Genomic DNA, 19,651 nt, shown 5'->3' on the forward strand with positions numbered 1-19,651 from the left:
TCCTTCTTCCCGCACACGACCCATGCGGGCACACACACACAAACGCATACATGTCGGCTTAGAAGACGATGACATTTTTCACAGAGAAAAGCGTCCAAATGGCAGGTGTCAAGGGCCGTCAGTCTCCAGCAAAGACGCTAGGAGGCAGGCGGGGAGGGCCGCGTGCGCAAACACACACACAAAGCCCAACTGCCAGTGTGAGGCACATCTGAAAAGAGCAAAGCCTCACAGACACTCATGTCAATTCTTCTGCAGCAAAGGCCCGTCTCTCTCACACATACATACACACACACACACACACACACACACACACACACACACACACACACACACACACACACACACACACACACACACACACACACACACACACACACACACACACACACACACCTACAGACGGAACCCCAAATATTTCTGTCACACTGGTGTGGCCCTGAAGAAACTGAAGTTGACCAGGAGTGAGGCCTGATGGGCCACAACGTGTTGCTAATGGAAGAAGAGGCAGCATGATAATGACTGTAAATGTACTCAGGGCATGTGACACAAAAAGGACACACACTGAAAACTTCTGCTATCATTGTCAGACTAAAGCACAGAGGCTAAAGATTGAGGGAAGCCGCCGGTAAATAAGTTTCGTCAAATGTTAAAAGAAGGACGTGTGGGAAGCGCGAATCAGCGCCATGTGAAGCGACTCGCCTCACGGACACATTTGGAAGCATCAACGGCAATCAAAAACAGAACGCAGCGATGAGCTAGCAGCCTGGACGGGAACACACGCCACATCGGTGGTGCCGCCACTGTGTTTTCGTCATCGCTCGCTCGAGCCGGCGCCTGGCAGCGGGCCCAGACACAGGTCTTGACAGAAGATACACAAGGCCATCAATGCGCTCGGCTGCGGCTGTCCTGCTCGTCCCTCGAAATGATCTCATCCGGCTGGAGGGCGGGGTCAAGGGCATATCGTGAAGACATCTACCCATCTAGCCCATCAAGGAGAGAATGATGACTACTACTTGAAAGAGAGAGAGTCAGGCCACTACTTGGGGCAAAGGCATGAAAGCCGCCCAAGAGTCCAGCGTAACCAATCCAGAAAACAGCAGAGTAGATCAGAAACGGAACAGATGAACCGGCTAAGATTCAAAACTAAGCAAGTCCAATGATTGTCCCCATCGTTGCACTTCAATTCCAAAGGTTCATTTGCCTTTTTCATTGACAAAGCAAGCGGTTGAGAAATGAGTCGTCGTTATCGGCCAGAGGCTCTCGTGTGTGTGTGAGTGTGTGTGTGTGTTTGCGTGCGTGTGTGCATCTGTCTATCATCACCACTGCCCAAAGAGCTTTCTAACCCCCCCCCCACACACACACACACATATTCTTGCCCTCTGCTATCATTAGCATCAGCTTGTTTGAACCAGACATGGCCAACTTGTCATTGTCGATACAAACGAGACTCACACGCTATTCAAAGAGGCCTTTCGCTGCAGTGGAACAAAAGCTGAAGTTCCAGATGACTTGTCTCATTATTTTGGAATGTGTGCATAAATCTTGAATTAAAAAAAACAAAAACAAGGAAGCCTAAACACTACAGCAATTATAACAAGAGATTAAATAATTTCAAAGTGTTTTTGAAGCAGGACATTTTTGTGGCGTTTTTTGTCAAGCTGTTAATATCACTGACTGATGTAGCAACAAAATCATCAGCTTGTGAGAATGCAATAATGTAAGGGAATGTAACGCCATTTGTACGTAAACAACCACCACCAACAAAACAGCACATGGATATCAAAGTGTCCGCAAGCGTAGAAGAATTGATTATAAAATCGCACGCAATTTCAAGTTCAGGGAAGCCGGCGGGCTGCCATTTCTAGCCGTCATTCCAGACGAGCACTGAGGCAGAAGGACAGTGGGAGAGACAGGCGGGAAGGGAGAGGGTGGGGATGAGGGCTGTGGGCAGAAGACACACGGAAGCCTCAACGGGCGACGGGAAGCAGATGGCGCAAATTAGGCTGCGGCCTTTCCGTGGACTAAAAGCAACGGCGAGGCCTGCTTCGACATCCATGTACAGTGGATAGGAAAAGTCCACATACCCCTGTTTGAATCTCAGGATTTTAACACTACGGTCAAGTTCCAAAATGTCACTGAAATTGGGTGACTATTAAAACAAAGGCAGTCCTGACAATTGGTGAGACGTCACACTGCTCATCTTAGATAAACATGTTCATCGCCGTCACAATGAGACTGGTCGGGGTCGGCCGCGGGTCACCCGGCGGGGGAGGAAGACCAGAGGAGCCGTGGGCCCCAATCATCGTCCCCGTTGAGGAACTCGATGATGGTCCAAAGTGGCAGGCCAAGCAGCTGGAGACTTTCAGGGTCTCGTCAATAAATACAAAATACCACTCTGGAACTTTCCGCCCTAGCATCAAAGATGCTTTCGATCAGGGATGAGAATGGCAAATGTGAAAAAACACTGAAAAGTAGCCGGGGGTCTGGGGGACCGACCGGGAGTCTGGGGGGCCGACCGGGGGTCTGGGGGGCCTCGGTTTTTGAACGTCACGGTTCTCGAAAAAATCGATATTCGAACCAAAAATTCAAGATTTTTTTGCTTCGGATATCGGACGAAATTCGGTTGTCGTACCCCGCGAGATGAGCCGAGAGGACCCGCATGCCAACTGACTCCGTTCGTTATTACGTTCTCGTTACTCTGAGGATTGCATCAACTCTAATCATGCCTCCAAAGGAAGCAAGTGGGAGCAGTAAAGCCATCCTAAAACACAAAGACGCTCCTAAAGCAATGCGACACTGAGCGCCCGGCGCGCTGCAGTTGCGCGATCGGACCAAATTAAGCTCCCTGCGCACTGAGGTCCATTTAAATTTTGGAAAGTACATTAGGACTTTAAAAATATTTTCAAAATTTTTCAACCGCTCTGTCACAATAATGCGACCAGCGCGGTGCAGTTGCGCGGTCGGCGGTGCGCTGCAGTCACGCGATCGGACAAAATTAAGCTCCCTGCGCACTGATGTTCACTTAAATTTTGGAAAGTACAGCAGGACTTTAAAAATGTTTTCTAAATTTCAGCGACGGCTCTGTCACAACAATGCGACCAGCGCGGTGCGGTTTGCGAGGTCGGCGACGCGCTACGGTTGCGCGTTTGGCGGTGCGCTGCAGTTGCGCGATTGGACAAAAATGCGCAAATGAAAAAATTACAAAAGGCGGGGGTTTTTTTGGGCTTGGAACGGATTAATTTTTTTTCTATTATTTGTAATGGGAAAATATGATTCGGAATTCGAACGATTCACTTCTCGAACAGCCTTCTGGAACGGATTGTGTTCGAAAACCGAAGCTCCACTGTATATTGAAGATTTATTCTTTAACGATATCATGCCAATATCATGCCAATAGCGTAACATTAGCTTACATGTAACATCATGTTACTTTCTAAACCCACATGCTTGTAAAAGAAAAAAAGTACCTTTGAGTTTTTTTGTTTTGATGTGCTCCTTAATGTTCCTAGCGCCGCGACCTCCATAGCTGATCATATCTTGACAGAGAATACACAAAACCTTCCCCGGGACATCTACTTTACGGATATGTTCCATCAGGCGCGTGGTTACGGACTGTGTTCCGAATTGTACGCTGACGCTGCTCTCGCGTCATGCCAATCTGAAGCAGCTCTTGATCCCGTTCGGCTTGTCTATTTCCCTGGCACGATCCTCATGCTGGCGAAAACCTTTGCTGAGTAGGCCCTAGATCTATCTAACTAAACTCGTCTACAAGTGATGAAAACCCAATTGCAAATTCACATTGTGGCGGTGTAAAAACACTAGTTCTCCGCGTAAGTTAAGTTAACAAGTGGAAATTATGTGACGAGAGTAGCGCCAAAATGCTGCCGAAAATAAGGCGGATGTTGTCGCATCATTGCTGCCAGTGAGTTAAGTTTACAGAGGCACGCTGATTTCCATACTCACAGCTTAACTAATTTTGCCTTGAGATGTGCCAAAAGATGCCGTTGCGGTGGGCGGGCGAATGCTCGCGAGTCGCCAAGGCTAACGTTAACTTCCATACCCCCCCCCCCTTATATTAAAAAAAACAAACAAAAAAAAACATTCTCAGCGAATTTACACGATTCACGAAAATGATACTTTCGACAGAAAAAAACACGTAAATCCGCGGATCCGCGGAAAATTCTCATCCCTGTTTCTATACATACATTGAGGGCCATATGTCATTTGGGAGTGAGGCGGTGGCGCGTGCTTTGAGTACGTAGCTGTATTTCTGGATTACTAAGAGCATTCAGGGTGATATAAATAATCAATCAAAAAATGGTTCCAAATGTCTTTCAAAAGCTAAATAGCTCCATGATAAAAACGAACAAGAGACATTATATCTGGAACGCCTCAACTGAAAAATATCTCAACTCATAACAATCCCGTTAATGTAATAACGCCGTGCTTTCACCGCGTCTGTAAAAGAAGACGACAAGGCGGGCGATTAGAGCAAAGGTGTTGCCGCTGATGAACTTGGGATGATACGCATTCCGGCTTACGTGATTCTAGGCTGCGGTCCCGATGCGAACCTCGAGTCAACAAACAGAGCCGCGGCGAGCGCGGCGAGGCCGCCGGGCTTGTTATGCTTGGAGCGAGCTCCTGCTGCGTTGCACGCCCAAGCGTGGGCCGGACCCGCTTACAGACACAACCTACACCGCAAAGCATCCCCTTAATTGGCCCAAAGTGAAACAAAGTCCAGATGGCTTTAATAGACAATATGGGAGAGGAAGAGGGGGGGGGGGGGGGGGGGGTGCATTGCAATTTGCCTGTGCGCCTCTGTCCCTCTCTTTCGCCCTCCATCTTTTGTTTTTTCTCCATTCCTCTGCTCACTCAACCATTCCTGTCCACGCTCGAACGTTACATTTAGATAACGACTCGACAGCCACAACATCGGTGATGAGGAATGCCACCTGACGATCACCTCTGACTGACAGCAGTAAAAACTGCACCGCATTGTTTAGCGTCCAAATGACTTTAGCAATTAGCAACAGACGCTGCTCATTTTTTTGCAGTTAGCAATGTGAAAAGTTCTATGAAACCAATTGAGCAATATTGTGGACATGGCCCCAGATTATTTTGAATCCTGCGCAGAGAACTTGCTAACAACATGCTGTAGGTGGCTTTGGTGCCGATATTTTGGCTAGCAACTGTCGATAAAGAGCTCTGCAGTTAATGCCTTAGTGAGTTACATTTATCCAAGGAAGTGAAAGGAACGGGAGACGCCACAACTATTTGCTACATGAATGCTGAGCATTTTTGGAACATTATTCAAGTGCTGCAGAATCTACAGAATCTTCTACTCGGTAGGTGAACGAGAGGTCCCGCTCGTTGTTATGCATGGCTTCGTCACAATTAGATTGAAGCCTCCAATGAAAGGGAAACCGTGTTTTCTTTTGGCCATATCAAGTTATTTGAGGAGAAGGTATTACAACTGCTTTTGATTATTTTTACCCCCTGGGGCGTACCTGAGGGAAGTTCAAACTGCGCAAGAGATAAAGACGAGAGCATCAGCAGAGCGGTCACAGCTCCTTGTGCATTCAAACGTGCCAGAACAAGCACAGAGAAGCGCTGACGCTTTGTAGCTTCGCAGGTGACCCTACTTTAGTCTGAGGCGCTCGGACGGGAGATCTTACCAGTAGGATACGTCCAGGGGGTGAAAGTAGCACTTGGCGATGAGGTCAGCGAAGAAGGCCTCAGTCTCGCGACATGCCGTCCCATTGCCGATGACGACCTTGCCACAGCTAGTGTTGACAAGCGGACGGGAGGAGTTAGTGACTTACCAATTTAATAAAAAAAAAAAAAAAAAAAAAAACACTCTTGCTGTGGCAGTACCTGTGTTTGACCATTAGGTGGCGCAGTTTCTCCGCTTCTCTATCATTGCGGCAGCCATGCAGGTAGACAACGTCTGTGTGGAGGATTTGACCTGCGAGCAGAAGAGAAACAAGACAACATTTTGAGGATTTTTCAACTAGATATATATACAGTACTGAAAATTAGAATATTGTGATAAAGTTCTTTATTTTCTGTAACGCAATTAAAAAAACTAAAATGTCATACATTCTGGATTCATTACAAATCAACTGAAATATTGCAAGCCTTTTATTATTTTAATATTGCTGTTTATGGCATACATGTTAAGAAAACTCAAATATCCTATCTCAAAATATTAGAATATCATGAATAAGTATATTTGTAGGGTATTCAACTAATCACGAATCGTCTAATTAATTCGAAACACCTGCAAAGGCTTCCTGAGCCTTGAAAAACACTCAGCTTGGTTCAGTAAACTAAGTCACAAGTATGGGGAAGACTGCTGATCTGACTGCTGTCCAGAGGACCATCATTGACACACTCCATCAGGAGGGTAAGACACAAAAGAGCAAGCTGTTCACAGAGTGCAGTTTCAAAGCACATCCACAAAAAGTCTGTTGGAAGGGGGAAATGTGGCAGGAAGCGCTGCACAACCAAGAGAGATGACCGCAGCCTTAACAGCAATGTGAAGAAGAGTCGCTTCCAGAGTTTGGGGGAGCTTCCAAGACAGTGGACTGAAGCTGGAGTCCAGGTATCAAAAGCCACTGTTCACAGACGTGTCCGGGAAATGGGCTACAATAGCCGTATTCCCATGGTCAAGCCACTTCTGAAGCGTCTGACTTGGGCTATGGGAAAGAAGCACTAGACAGTTGCCGAGTGGTCCAAAGTTCTCTTTCAGACGAAAGCAAGTTTTGTATTTCATTTGGAAGTCAAGGCGCCAGAGTCTGGAGAAAAGGCTGGAGAGGAGCAAAATCCAAGTTGCTTGAAATCCAGTGTGAAGATCCCACAGTCAGCGATGGTTTGGGGAGCCATGTCAGCTGTTGGTGTTGATCCACTGTGTTCCATCAAGTCCAGAGTAAATGCAGATTTTAGAGCACTACATGATTCCGTCTGCTGAAAAGCTCTATGGAGATGATTTCATTTTCCAGCATGATCTGGCACCTGCCCACAGTGCCAAAACCACCAGTAAATGGTGTACAGACCATGTACACGCCGCATTGATGCAGTAATCCGTGCAAAAGGATTCCCAACCAAGTACTGAGTGCATCAATAGACATTTTCAAATGTTTGATTTTGTTTTGCTGTTATAAATCTTTTTTACTTTGTCTGAGGAAATATTATAATATTGAGATATGATAGTATTTGAGCTTTCTTAAGCTGTAAGCCATAATCAGCAGTATTAAAATAATAAAAGGCTTGCAATATTGCAGTGTATTTGTAATGAATCCAGAATGTATGACATTTTTGTTTTTTTAATTGCATTACAGAAAATAAACTATCACAATATTCTAATTTTCTGAGACAGTCCTGTATATATATTTTTTCTCAAAATGTTGTAGATGTGTCGTGTGCGTGCGTGTGTGTATGTATATATATAATTTTTATATTTTATATATCCTTTTTTTCCGTGGTCCACATCATCATCACGTTCCCTCACCGGTTGGGGAGAGGATTGCCAGCTTGCAGCCATGTCTGAAGCCAGGGTCCACCCCCATCACGGTGCAGCCCCGAACCGGACACACCAACAAGCGCTGGCGGAGGTTTCGCACAAACATGGCGACCGACTCTTTCTCGGCTGCTTTGGTCAGGTTGGTTCTGAAAACGGGGAGACAGGGTAATAAGACTTGAATTGACAGTGAGGCTAAAAACAAATGAGTTTGGCAAACCTGAATGTTCTGCTGAGAAATGGCGCAATGAGCCTTTTGTAAGAGTCCTCCACTGAATCCTTGATAAGTGCTTGATGGTCTTCCCGAGCGTACATTTTTGGTTTCCACCTGCATTCAAACAAAGGTTATGCATGTGCGTGTATGTGTGCTCATCCGTGCGCTCGTCTGTGTGAGTGTTGTGACCTGTTGTTGATGCACCAGCATATAAAGTTCTTTTTCACCCTGTCAGGGATGTTCACCTTGACTGTCAGAATCTTCAGACTCTCGCCTCGGTTGATGGCCAACGTCTGGGAGTGCGAAAAAGATGGAGTTCATGCAATGTAGCAATATTCAAAATACGTCATGAATTTTGTATTATTATTTAACACATCACATTATCATTGTTGCTGTTTGGCAATATAGTGAAGTCACGGCTTTTCTTGATGAGGATGCTCCGCTGGTTCTCAACGGCGTTGAGGTCAGGAGATGGTGTTGGCCAGGTCAGCCATGAGTTCTTCTCCTCTTACACTGATTCAAATGATTAAGCATTTGCTCTTTTTGTTCCTTTTCTTGCATAATCAATGTGACTTATTGTGACTTTGTCGGATGGATGGATGGATGGATGGATGGATGGATGGATGGATGGACGGACGGACGGACGGACGGACGGACGGACGGACGGACGGATGGATGGCTAAAACTTGGTATTATCAAAGGCAAATTCTCATTTTGATATTAAGGGGTCACGTTCGCTCCTTGGCTGAGGTCCTTCAATTATGACAAGCAAACTTGACTCCAAATCTCGAGCAGAGAAAAGTTAAATATTTCCTACTCTGCATACACCCAATTGAGTGATGATCCTCTGAGCGTGACCTGCAGTCAGCCAGTCGTGCTGCTGTGTTTTGACCCCCCCCCACCCCCCCCATCAGTTGTTACATGCTGTTAAGCAAACAGTAGTAAGTGTCTGACCTTTTCAGCGGGGAACCTTTAGCCCGCCACGGCGCAAAGCACGAGAAAGGAGACATCAATCTGGAGCCCAAGTGGAAAAAGCGAGCTGACAAATGCCACCAGTATGCCAGCATCAGCAGCGGGCGAGGACCGCCAGGCCTGCCCCCGCCGCCCCCGCCGTGCCACAACCGTTCGAGCTCAGCGCCACCCTCGCGTAAAAGCAGCAACGTGAGAAACACAGCTAATGGCGTGTCAGGGGCGTGCTTGCTGGAATTAGGAGGAAATGTACATTTCTCTCCAGACGGCATGTTACCGCTGCAGGCGGCCGCCTCGACTGCCATGGCATTTCTTAAGTCATCTTCGTCAAATGGCACACCTTCCGACGTGCGCGCACGCTCGAGCACTTTAAGTAGTTAAACGAACGCGGTCGAGGTGAAAATTTTGAAAATCTGGAAGTCAGCCAAATCATTGTCAAACTGCCTAAGCGACTCCTTTGATTGGAGAAATCCAAGGTATGCACTCAACTGTACCTTTTGGCAGCCCAGACTTCACTTGGGCTTTGACGCAGTTTACATTTAGAGAGATTTAAAATAGTTTCCAGTTCTGATTTCAACCCACCAAATTCATGAAGCCTTTTCCTCCCCCTCCCCTATGTGTTGTTTCTCTCTTTCAAATGTCTCAAAACAAGGCCGCACGCCATAGCCGAACGCGCATGTTCCTCACTTTCTTCCTGGGTCGGGTCACTAGCCACAGACAGCGGGTGATCCGAGAGTAAGGGTGATGTGAGACTGAGACAGATGAGCAGGGTTGCGCATGACGCGGAGCCCAGAGTGACAGGTAGCGAGGTAGCTGCCAACGCCTGACGAGAGCAGAGGGACGGACCGCCATCATCGCCCGCTTGGCAAGCAGCAGAAAGCTCCCCGAGGGTAGGCGGGGGCAGCCGGCCAACCGCTGTCCTCTCGCTATACAACTCCTTGTCTTTCTCCATCTTTCGTTGGAGGAATACTGTCATCAACACATCCATCCACACCATGCGGACAAACATGCATGCTGTCCCGGATGACGCAAGTGGGACACGAGGTCAATCAAGTCCAAGTCTGCGTCTTCATAAAGGAACTGTCGCCACGATACAACTTTTTTTCATAGAATTCCATCGATTCGTACGATACAAATTTTCTCAAATGGAGGAGCACTTCAAAAAATCTCTGTGTATTGTATTCTTGATACACAGTGAATGTGCAATGTAAACGATAACTAAATGAAATTATTTAAGCCAGTGCCATTGAGGATAAAGTGACTCAGAGTCGTCACACGAGACCGCGGCTCATCTCCATCCAAACACGGCGCCAAGCTTTTTGCATGTTAAAGACAGAGCAAAACAAACGAGTTGCACCTGTCCATCAAAGCAGAGTGTTGAATCGATGAAGCAGCTCCATTCATGCCGAGCGTTCTGCAGGCAAGCCCCCGACGGCTGGTCTTAGCAAGCGGCATCGCGGCCCGCAAATTGGTCCTGGCGTATGCCGCCTGCTCATAGCTATGAGCTAAACACGTACTCTTCACAAGAAGGCCTTAAAATCCGACCTGATGGCATGAAGTCCCAGCTGGCCATCTCGGCGTGCCTCTAAAGAATTGCGCAGCGTGATTGCGGGAGTTCCCGACAGATTGAGATTGATTCAATTAGCAAACTGTTCAATCAGTCGTCAAGAAGGAGTCGCGGCTTGGTGGCTATGGGACATCTTAAGGCGTGAGAAGGACGTTTTTCTAAGATAAACTTTGACAACAACAAAGAGAAGATTGTGAGTTCATCTATCTTAATGCACATGCAATCTTTTACGCTGTATCTCAATCAGCAAAGACGTACATGCTTGTTACAGGTTCTACAATGTCATCTTAAACCACGGTATGCAACCTTTCCCTCCAACAGGGTGGAGGTGGTGGATTTGCATAAAAATGCGAAGAAGCAAGGGGGGGCAAATGTATGCTCTCTCGCTCTCACACGCCTCCCGTCTCCCACCTGCTCAACCAGCCCGCGCCTGGCCGACTTGATGGCAAGAAAAGGTTCATTTTAGCCGTAGTCCGACAGCTAGCGGGGTCACTGCGGATTAACGCTCTGTGACAAAAGCGAGTCATCGAATTAAGTGGGTGGAGAGAAGAGGAGCTGGGGGCGTTTGGGTTGGGGAGGGGGCTGGTAAGTGACGAACACTCCTCCATCTGTGCTCTCTTCCTTCCTTCCTTCATTCATTCATTCATTCCCTTCCTTCTCTGCCCTTCCGCTCGGGGCAGTGAGAGCTGTCAGGGCCGGGGAGCGTCTGTCAGTCAAGCGCTCTAATCCAATGGCATGTCGACGGGGGACATGTCACATATGTTAAGAGGAGAGAACGAGGGGGACTTGCTGGATGTGTGTGTGCGTTATTTAAAGACTGGAGGGCAGAGCCCGCTTGCCAGAGAGCGCTGGTACGGCACAGAGGCTGCTGATGGGAGCCATGGTGACATCTGAGGCCCGGGACAACTCTGAGTAACCCACCAGTCACTGGGGGGGTCAGGGCATGGTGAGGGGTAGGGAGGATGCTACAGAGAAGGTAAGGAGGCTAACCGCCACTGACGTGGCTTCGCATTCGTCAGCGACACGCGCGGGGCATGCACAGATGGCATGTGTTGCTGCGGGTCTATGTGGCGTCAAAACACTTCCCGCACATCAAACGAGGCTCGGTTTGGAGCGACGCCGTTCATTCATTCACACAAAAACAATAAAACCCTATTCACATGCTAACAGTTAGCATCAACATCCTCCGGTTATTTGAATGCAAACAGTTTAGTACTATTTTTGTTGGATTGCGTCTGCGTGACGATTCTCCTCACTCTCGGTGGCCACACCAGAAGGACCAGCAGAACGAATGGAAGTGCAGCACGAACTCATAATGGCCAAACTGTTTAGTTCTTCACCTTCAATCTACGCTAAATATGTTCTCATAAAGTACAAGAGGTTTATTCTCCCTCTTTGTTGATTTCAACGGGGAAAGATGGTTTGGGATACGACTGTTACGAGTGTGCTCACACAGCAAATTCAATGTGTATCTCAAGGCACCAGTGGAGACTGACAGAGTGAAGACTTTCTGGACTTTGTGGCGTACCTGATGAGGCTGGACGCGCCGGAGCGTGCTGGTGAAGTCAAAGTAGAGGTGAAACTTGTCAATATCCTGTTTTTTGTTTTTCTGAGTCGCTGACTTATTGTCGCTCGGTTCCGTCTTCTCTTCTTTCTCCTTGAGGGCGGTCTTGGTCACCGACGAGTGGAGGCTCACGTCGTCATTTTCACACCTACGGGTACGGCGCATTATTCAAAAAGATGAACGGTGGGTTTGTCTATGTGTGGATGTGCTCTCACAATTTTTTCACGTAGGTGAGCGTTTCGGGGTCTTTGGCGATAGTGTAGGCCAGGATATGGAGCACGCCGCTTGACACCTCTTCCACAGACGAGAGACCTGACGAAAACACACAAAGGTTCATGCTCAAGAGGCCATTTGTTTGTCAAAATAATAAAGAGAAGACTCATTTGTAAGTTGCTAAAACTCGTGCGCGCGTGCGTGTATCACACCCTCTGTTCCGGGTTGAACCCATGTCCTTAAATCCAGCGTGTGCGGCGCCTCGATCAGAGCACTGGCAGCTGGCTCGAGGCCCAGTGCTTTGGCCTTCCTCACTTTGGTTACCTTGCATCCTTTCTTGTAAGGCGTGTACTGCAAACACAAGACAGTCGGGCCATGTGCGTTTTTGATTCGTTTGATTTTAGTCCTCGGAAAGGACATTCTGACCACGTGATCCAGTTCATCGGCGGATCGGCAGCTCCTCAGGCTTTTTTCAAGTTCAGCAGTCAAAAGGCCGTCTTTTTTTAGAGTGTTGATCACAGACTGGGTCTTCTTTGCCAAAGTGCTACAAGATACACAGAAGGTAACATCAATTACAATCACGTAAACAACAAAGTGGCTGCTTAGTTCACAATTCGAATTGTCTGTCTCGCGACAAGATACAAGTATTGTATTGATTGATTGATTGATTGATTGATTGATTGATTGATAGAACTTTGTTCATCCCACAGCGGGGAAATTCACTTGTCACAGCAGCGCATATGAGTGCAAGAATAATATGAATGCAAGAATGAAACAAGTGCCAGAATTACAAAAAAGGGTAAATAACAGACAAGGACAAACACAAGTGCTGCTAGTAGAGACGAAACACATTCATTCTATCAGGTGGCATGCATGTTGTAAAGTCTGACAGCAGAGGGAATGAAGGACCTGCGGAACCATTCCTTCCTACACCGAAGGTGCAAAAGTCTGCCGCTAAAGGGGCTGCTCAGAGACCGCACAATCTCATGGAGGGGGTGACAGGTGTTGTCCATGATGGATTTAAGCTTAATCAACGTCCTCCTCTCACCCACAACCTCAATAGAGTCCAGGGGACAGCCCAGGACAGAGTTCGCTCTTCTGACCAACATGTTCTTAAAGCACAGCGCTGCTTCTGGCTAGCGGATGTCCTGGCCAGTACGCGCGCTTTTTGAGGGACATCAAACACACTCATTCTCTCAAAATAAAACAAACAAGTCAAGTTACACTTGACAATTATAAGGAAAATATCTAAGAGGTGTTATACTATTTAATATTTCATATTTATTTTATTGTATTTTTGGGCTGGTTGCCAGGTGTTTGCAATAAGGTTGCACATACTTAGATTTCTAGTAATTAACTAAAATCCTGAATCACCTGCACTGCAGTTGTGGTGGGTATTGAAAAATCCTAAAAATTTGCCTTAACACAAAATTGGGTTATTCCTCAAAACTTTACTGCAGGCTTAATAAAGTATCTGAATACATAAATGCTGATTGTGTACACATTTCCCTTGTTTGTTAACTCTTGGCTATTTTACTTAATGAGAGAATTGATGTGCCCAGCTTGAATATGACTCGAAAAGACGGTTGGTTGGCGCCACCTACTGCCAAACATAGTATATGCATCCTACATAGAAATCTACATGATGGCCCCAGCCAGAAAGTTTTCAAACAATGAGCTCGCGCCACTTAAATTCAGTTAAAAACATATGATACATATTTTAGAACAAATGAAGCATATTTGGCAGCAAATTTGATTTGAATTGAAACTGGTGGTTTGATGTCATCAGATCATTTTCTAACTTGGGACGTGGACGCTACACCTCAGAGGATGTCATTCACACTACTCACCACAGCTCTCCGTAGACCAGCTGGACATCCCGCACAGCGTCGGCGTCCATGTGATTGATCATATCCTTGCGGTAGCGCACCATGAAGGGCACTGTGTTCTCCTCGCGCAGCAGCGTGACGATGTTAGCGCAAACCCAACGCTGCACGCACGACAGTGTGGACAGCACCTGAGCACATAGTGATGAGTATGAGGATTTCAATGACTAGCAGTTATCATCTTTTAAGCCATTGTTTTTAAGGGGGAAAAAAAGAATATTCAAAAAAAAATGTAAGAGGTTTTTGCTTATTTCTTGTAAAAAAAAATTAAGTGCACTAAGATAATATACCTCAATGGGGTCCCAGTTCATATCAAGTTCCCCTTTCACCGCCGATTGCGGCTGTTTGGACCGGCGAGCCGATTGGCAGCCTGTCTTCTGCTTCTTCAGCGCAGGCTCATCAAAGGTGAAGTCGTCGTCATCTTCTTCTTCTTTCTTTGCGGTCAAGTTGGCAAATGATGGGACATCAGGGGGCCCCGTATGTGATTGTGAGATGATATGTGACATCCTCTGCACAGGAAAGCAGATTTACAATGAGCAAATGAACCAAACAATGCGTTTTCAGTTTGATCATACTGCACCTCCTCTTTTGTCCTGACGCTTGGTCCAGACTCTGTTGAGCCTGATTGTACATCTCCGGCCTGTAGATTTGATTTGTTTTCAGGCTTTTCCTCCTTTATCCCAGCTTTGGGGGCTTTAGTGCCTCTCTTGGCAGTCTCACTTTTAGGCACTCTGGGTTTGGCGGGTTTCTTGGAGGGTCTCTTCTCACCTGCAGCTGAGACACCAGGGATTGACTTTGGCTTAGGTGGCTTCCACTCCTCTTCATTGTCAATGCTGTTATTGTTGGGGGAGAGAAATATATATATTTACTTAATCTCTCTGCTGCTCAACACTTAACATTGTCAAAGAAACTACAAAATCGCATAAATAAAGAGAAACAAACATATTTGCCTACCTGTCCTCGTCTGAAACCGAATCCACGTAGTCCACTACGACCGCGGTTCTTGTTTTTCGATTCATCTCTTTGAGAGGAGGATTACATATAAAGACGTCGGGCCCTTATGACAGTGAACAAGACGCCAAATCAAGAAAAAGTTATCCTTTATTTTTGCTAGCTGCCCTTCGCTAGTCTAATTACAACAGAGCTCATTTCAAATTTGGCGCGTCACTCCCTCACTGTTCTGACGGCAAACTACGATTTGAACTCGACACTTTTGTTCGACTTCGATGCTTACAAGCGAAAGAATGAGCAAGGCAACTTTATTTCGCAGACAATTCACACCATGTGAGACCGCGAAATTGTCCGGTTGGAATAAACTCCGGTAGTGATTCAACTTCTTCTCACAAGTAAGACATGAAGCGTCGTCGATTTAACGCACGCTGTCACCACCTAAAGGCGAAGAGGGAAATTGCATGGTTGACAGATAGCCCTATGGACAGACAGACACCACAAACAGACGGAGAGAGAGAGAGAGAGAGAGAGAGAGAGAGAGAGAGAGAGAGAGAGAGAGAGAGAGAGAGAGAGAGACAATGACAACTTTCACATACACAATATTATACCTGTGAATATGCTTTTCACTGTATTCCTACTTTATAATCTACACTGAGTATTGTGTATTACAGTAATCCCTCGCTATATCACGGTTCACCTTTCACGGCCTCGCTGCTTTTTTGTGAACTTTTTTACTTCAGAACTTTTTCACAGTGCATTGTGTTATGGCTTCAGAAGAAAAAGACACCACCGAGCGGAGTCAGGCCGCAGAAGCGCACTATATAGTACGTACTTTGTATTGATGATTTAAATTATTATTTTACTGTAGTTATCTGGAAGAAAGTCTTTACGTCTCTTTGTTACACAAATGCTTGGGCCTGAAACAAAATTTGTCCTTTGGTTTCAATGTTATACCTGTATAATAATGGTAGAAAAATAAAGCTTTCTACTTCACGGATTTCACCTATCACGAGTTATTTTCAGAACGTAACCCCAGCAAAAATGAGGGATTACTGAAGTTTGATGTCAACCACAACCGGTTTTCAAACAAATGAGAACAAGTAGCAACGCAATGGGCAGATCACATTACCCGTTTATTGACAAAAAAGTGAGATGCACTTTGAAAGTGAGATGATTGGAGTCAACCAGCTGACCACTTTGAACAAAAATATAGAAATAGATATATGGGTCCCAGGGAGAAATTCAAAAAAACTAAACCATAAAAATATTTCTACATACAAAGGCAGCATGCAAAACACAACAAAAGTGGAACTGAATAAGTCTGAGGTCCAGTTTATAACATTTTCATAACAAGTTCAACTCAAAATAGCAAACAAAAAGTGCAATTATTGACTATTCCAGCATATTAAAATGCAAACAAAACCCAAGAGGGATGTCTATTGCACAGCACACTTTAAGGCACTTACATTTTTATTTGGCGCATTTTTTGTGAACTTTTTTACTTTATCACTGTCAAATCGCATAATATAAACACTTAAAATTAGTGTACACATTTTAAGTCATTTTTATATGAATGACCAATGACTTTCCATGCGTTTCTTTAAAAAAATTGACCTTTAACCAACACCTGTAGACACACACATTCCTGCATAAGCAAAGAAGCACCTGACAGACCAATGAAGTTTGATTGTCCCAAAAGAGTGCATTTAACAGGAGACAGAAGACAAATAGCAGTCGTATCATCGTTTCTTATCGGCTTCCTCCTTTCAGACTGTTGATGTAGTCCTTAACAGTGTTCTCCACATTGGGAATCTTATAGTTTTGCGCCGCATAGATTCCCGTGCACGTCCCGACCACGGCACCCAGCAGCGCCGACGAGCGGAACCTGGCCACCACATAGCCGGCCAGGAAACCCTTCAGGAAGGGTGAAGCCAGTAGACTGCCACCCTGAATATGACAATAGGATGGATCAGCAAAGTGTGGATGTTGATTATAAACACTGATTGTGTTTTTAAAACTAGCTCCTCTGTGGTTGCAATCAAAATATTAATAGAAGTCTTATTAATCAAATCCACATTGAATAAAGACAATTTTATTTCTTTAGTCACTTTCTACTATAATATTTAGTTTAAAAGTAACGCTCATGGCTTTTAGGGGTGCACATGGTTATTATGCTTAGTTATGATCTTGGAAAATGTCATTCCTGTATTCTGTGGACCCCAAGTGTGACAACTCCTGCTCTGTAGAGTATATAGAGGCACTTACAGCAGGAACCCCGGCCTGAATCTCATCTTCCATCCGTTTCTGGATGTCCTCTAGCTGATCCTTCAGCTCCACCAGGTCTTTCAGCTGGCCCAGAGTACCCTAAATACAAGATGCACGCACAAAACACACGTACTGTATGTAAACACTCATGAGCAACAGGTAGCTTGATGCTTCAATGCAACACGTTTTTCTAAAATTGGCTAACAAGAACTAATACAGCATGCAAAAACTTTCGTCTTTGTCTTTTCTCGGTGGCGGTGTACAGTAGAGAGACTTCCAGCAGTTTAACAAGTCATACAGTAATTTAAGTGCCGTCCGCTATTTTGCGATGTCTTATCATTTCCTAAAATCGAAAAGCTGAATGTGTGCCGTAGTTAGCTTAGGTAGCTGACGATGCTAAGTCACATTGTGAACCAGCTTGCTAAACGTCGGAAGGGTATTCTATTGTAAATTGGCAAAGAATAAATGCAACTACGCTATGCCCCCCTCCCCCAGTCATGATAAAAACGATCAAATATGCTGTATTGAGAGTTACCGACCTTGTCATTTACCATATTTTCTTAGGTCGCGTTCTTCTTCGCTTATTGACAGTTGCTTTAACGGTAATGAGTAGCACACTGCCCTCTAGTGTTGGTTGCGTGTCATGGATGTTCATTTTACAAACTTGAAAAGCTTTTGGTACATCCTCGTCAGCCTGTTTATGCGTTTTGATGAGTATTACGTGTTTTGTGGGCAGAATCACATAGGTCCAATTCTTGTTTTGACTCTGATGGTCTTTCTACCAAAAGATAGTCAAATCCCATTGCTTCTGCATGCTTGTCCCGATTGTGGGTCAGATTGTGTCTCTTTTAAGTTTTAGGAGTCAATCATCTGCGAGGACAAAGCCTTGTATAATATAAAAGTGTTGCTTTGGCGCCTTCTTGGGGAATCTCGGTGCCAAAGAACTTTGTTGAAGTAGGTTGAGGAGCTTCATGTGGTCAGGACGCCAGAGTGCTGGTGGTAAATTTAAATTTTACAAAATTTAGTTTTTCACTTCTAATTCCTACATTATTTCACCAATTAAACCCGTTCCCACTTTAAACATTCTGTAGCATTCCCAAAGTATTTATTCAGCTTTTTCACCTTCACACGCAATTTCTCCAGAAACTGCAAATTGGAAGTTGATTTTTTACACGGCTTGATAAAAAGGAATGTCACGCGCTGGTGTCATCCAGCCACACCCCACTAATCACCGGGATTATTCTCACCTGTCGCATGCTCACTGGGAGCATTATATTAGCGCGGCCAGCACTGCAACCCGCGTCAGCTTGTCTCGTGATGTCTCCGTGCACACCGGTCCTCGTAAGCTTGACTACCCGTTTCTTTACGATTCGGTCCTTGTCCTGTCTGTCCAGTGCTACCTTGTTAGTCCGCAGTTGCTCTCCTCGGAGATAACCCGTCCGCCACGTCCAGTCCTCGCCAGTGAGAAGTCCAGCCGCCAGCTCCTTCCCCTGGCTTACCATCCGGCTACCCACACCCAATGAGCGCAGCCTTGCCCATTCGCCGCTTCACTCCTTCCCCTCTCCCTCCGCGAAAGGTCTGGTTCGCTTTGCATTTGGCTGTACTGTCCGATGTCTCACAGTACAAGCTGACCAACACTATGCAGCCAGCAAGTGATCAGACGGCATTGTGTCGAATGGAGCGGATTGAGACAGCGGTCAGTAGCCTATCAGCGGATATCCGAACCCTGATCGAGGTGGGCCAGCAACAGCTCAAGCAGCAGCAGCAGGAGATGGCTCAGGTACTCGGCACCCTCTGTATCATGTCCATAAGCCATCCCCCCCAGCCACGTCCCACCGGCTGTTGTCGTCCCCTCCTCCATATCCAGCTCGCGTTCCATCGCCGAGACCGAGAGCTGTGGATGTTCCAGAGCCTCGTCTCGGTAACATAGAAAAGTTCTATGGAGATCCCAAACAAGCCAGGGCGTTCATGACCAACTGCCGCATCATTTTCGGTCTCCAACCCGTCACGTTCGCGACCGAGCCAGCCAAAGTAGGGTTTGTCCTGTCCCACCTCACGGGCGAAGCATGGCTTTGGGGAATGGCTGAGTATGAGCAAAGGGCCCCTGCTTGTAACTCATTCAATGCCTTCGCGAGCAAACTCCTACAGCTATTCGGCCTGGGCTCAGTCGCAAAGGACGCCGCCGAGGAGCTGGCTACATTGCGGCAGGGTAGTCGATCGGTGGCAGAGTATGCTCTCACGTTCCAGACATTGGCTGGCAGCAGCCAGTGGAGCACACCGACCCTGGTAAGCACCTTCCTTCACGGGCTCGCCGAGTATATGAAGGACGAGTTGGTGTCCTATGAGCATCCTCGAACCCTGGAAGGAGCGATGGATTTGGTGGACCGGCGGATCCGGACCCGGCGACACGAGCGGGAGCGAAAAGCGCCGCAAAGCCTGCGTAGCTACCCTCGTACGCCCGTTCAGCTTCCATCGAGCGCCCCGCCCGCCGAGCCGATGGAAT

At 46.4% G+C, this 19,651-nt stretch overlaps 2 protein-coding genes and 1 long non-coding RNA gene across 3 annotated transcripts in view; 1 reads left to right on the top strand and 2 right to left on the bottom strand.

Moving 5' to 3' along the window:
- srbd1 (S1 RNA binding domain 1) overlaps positions 1-15,279 on the bottom strand; it is a 44,333-nt gene extending 29,054 nt beyond the window's left edge. Inside the window, exons 1-13 of the mRNA XM_049735479.2 lie at positions 14,887-15,279; positions 14,513-14,765; positions 14,223-14,441; positions 13,897-14,063; positions 12,473-12,590; positions 12,259-12,397; positions 12,049-12,145; positions 11,798-11,981; positions 7,923-8,026; positions 7,740-7,847; positions 7,511-7,668; positions 5,875-5,965; positions 5,676-5,783 (exon numbers count right to left, since the gene is read on the bottom strand). Coding sequence (XP_049591436.1) covers positions 5,676-5,783; positions 5,875-5,965; positions 7,511-7,668; positions 7,740-7,847; positions 7,923-8,026; positions 11,798-11,981; positions 12,049-12,145; positions 12,259-12,397; positions 12,473-12,590; positions 13,897-14,063; positions 14,223-14,441; positions 14,513-14,765; positions 14,887-14,951 — 1,811 coding nt within the window. The 5' untranslated portion in view covers positions 14,952-15,279. The remainder of the gene's footprint in view (positions 1-5,675; positions 5,784-5,874; positions 5,966-7,510; positions 7,669-7,739; positions 7,848-7,922; positions 8,027-11,797; positions 11,982-12,048; positions 12,146-12,258; positions 12,398-12,472; positions 12,591-13,896; positions 14,064-14,222; positions 14,442-14,512; positions 14,766-14,886) is intronic.
- LOC125978287 (uncharacterized) lies at positions 10,495-12,263 on the top strand. The gene is made up of 3 exons (XR_007484984.2): positions 10,495-11,245; positions 11,748-11,987; positions 12,064-12,263. It is a non-coding gene; the product is annotated as an uncharacterized lncRNA (long non-coding RNA).
- A 705-nt stretch (positions 15,280-15,984) lies between the features above and the next one.
- LOC125978742 (SLC35A4 upstream open reading frame protein) lies at positions 15,985-17,818 on the bottom strand. The gene is made up of 3 exons (XM_049736363.1): positions 17,688-17,818; positions 17,149-17,247; positions 15,985-16,830 (listed from the first exon to the last, which is right to left on the bottom strand). The coding sequence occupies exons 1-3, from the start codon at positions 17,700-17,702 to the stop codon at positions 16,633-16,635; spliced, it is 312 nt and encodes a 103-aa protein (XP_049592320.1). The 5' UTR covers positions 17,703-17,818; the 3' UTR covers positions 15,985-16,632.
- Positions 17,819-19,651: the final 1,833 nt, after the last annotated feature.

Source organism: Syngnathus scovelli, chromosome 12 (assembly GCF_024217435.2).
Source record: "Syngnathus scovelli strain Florida chromosome 12, RoL_Ssco_1.2, whole genome shotgun sequence".
Taxonomy (NCBI): Eukaryota; Metazoa; Chordata; class Actinopteri; order Syngnathiformes; family Syngnathidae; genus Syngnathus; species Syngnathus scovelli.

Excerpts from the sequence above, each read along its gene's own strand:
- LOC125978742 (XM_049736363.1), bottom strand. Across the intron at positions 16,831-17,148 it reads TTCAGGCCGGGGTTCCTGCT|GGTGGCAGTCTACTGGCTTC; the intron begins GTAAGTGCCTCT and ends TGTCATATTCAG.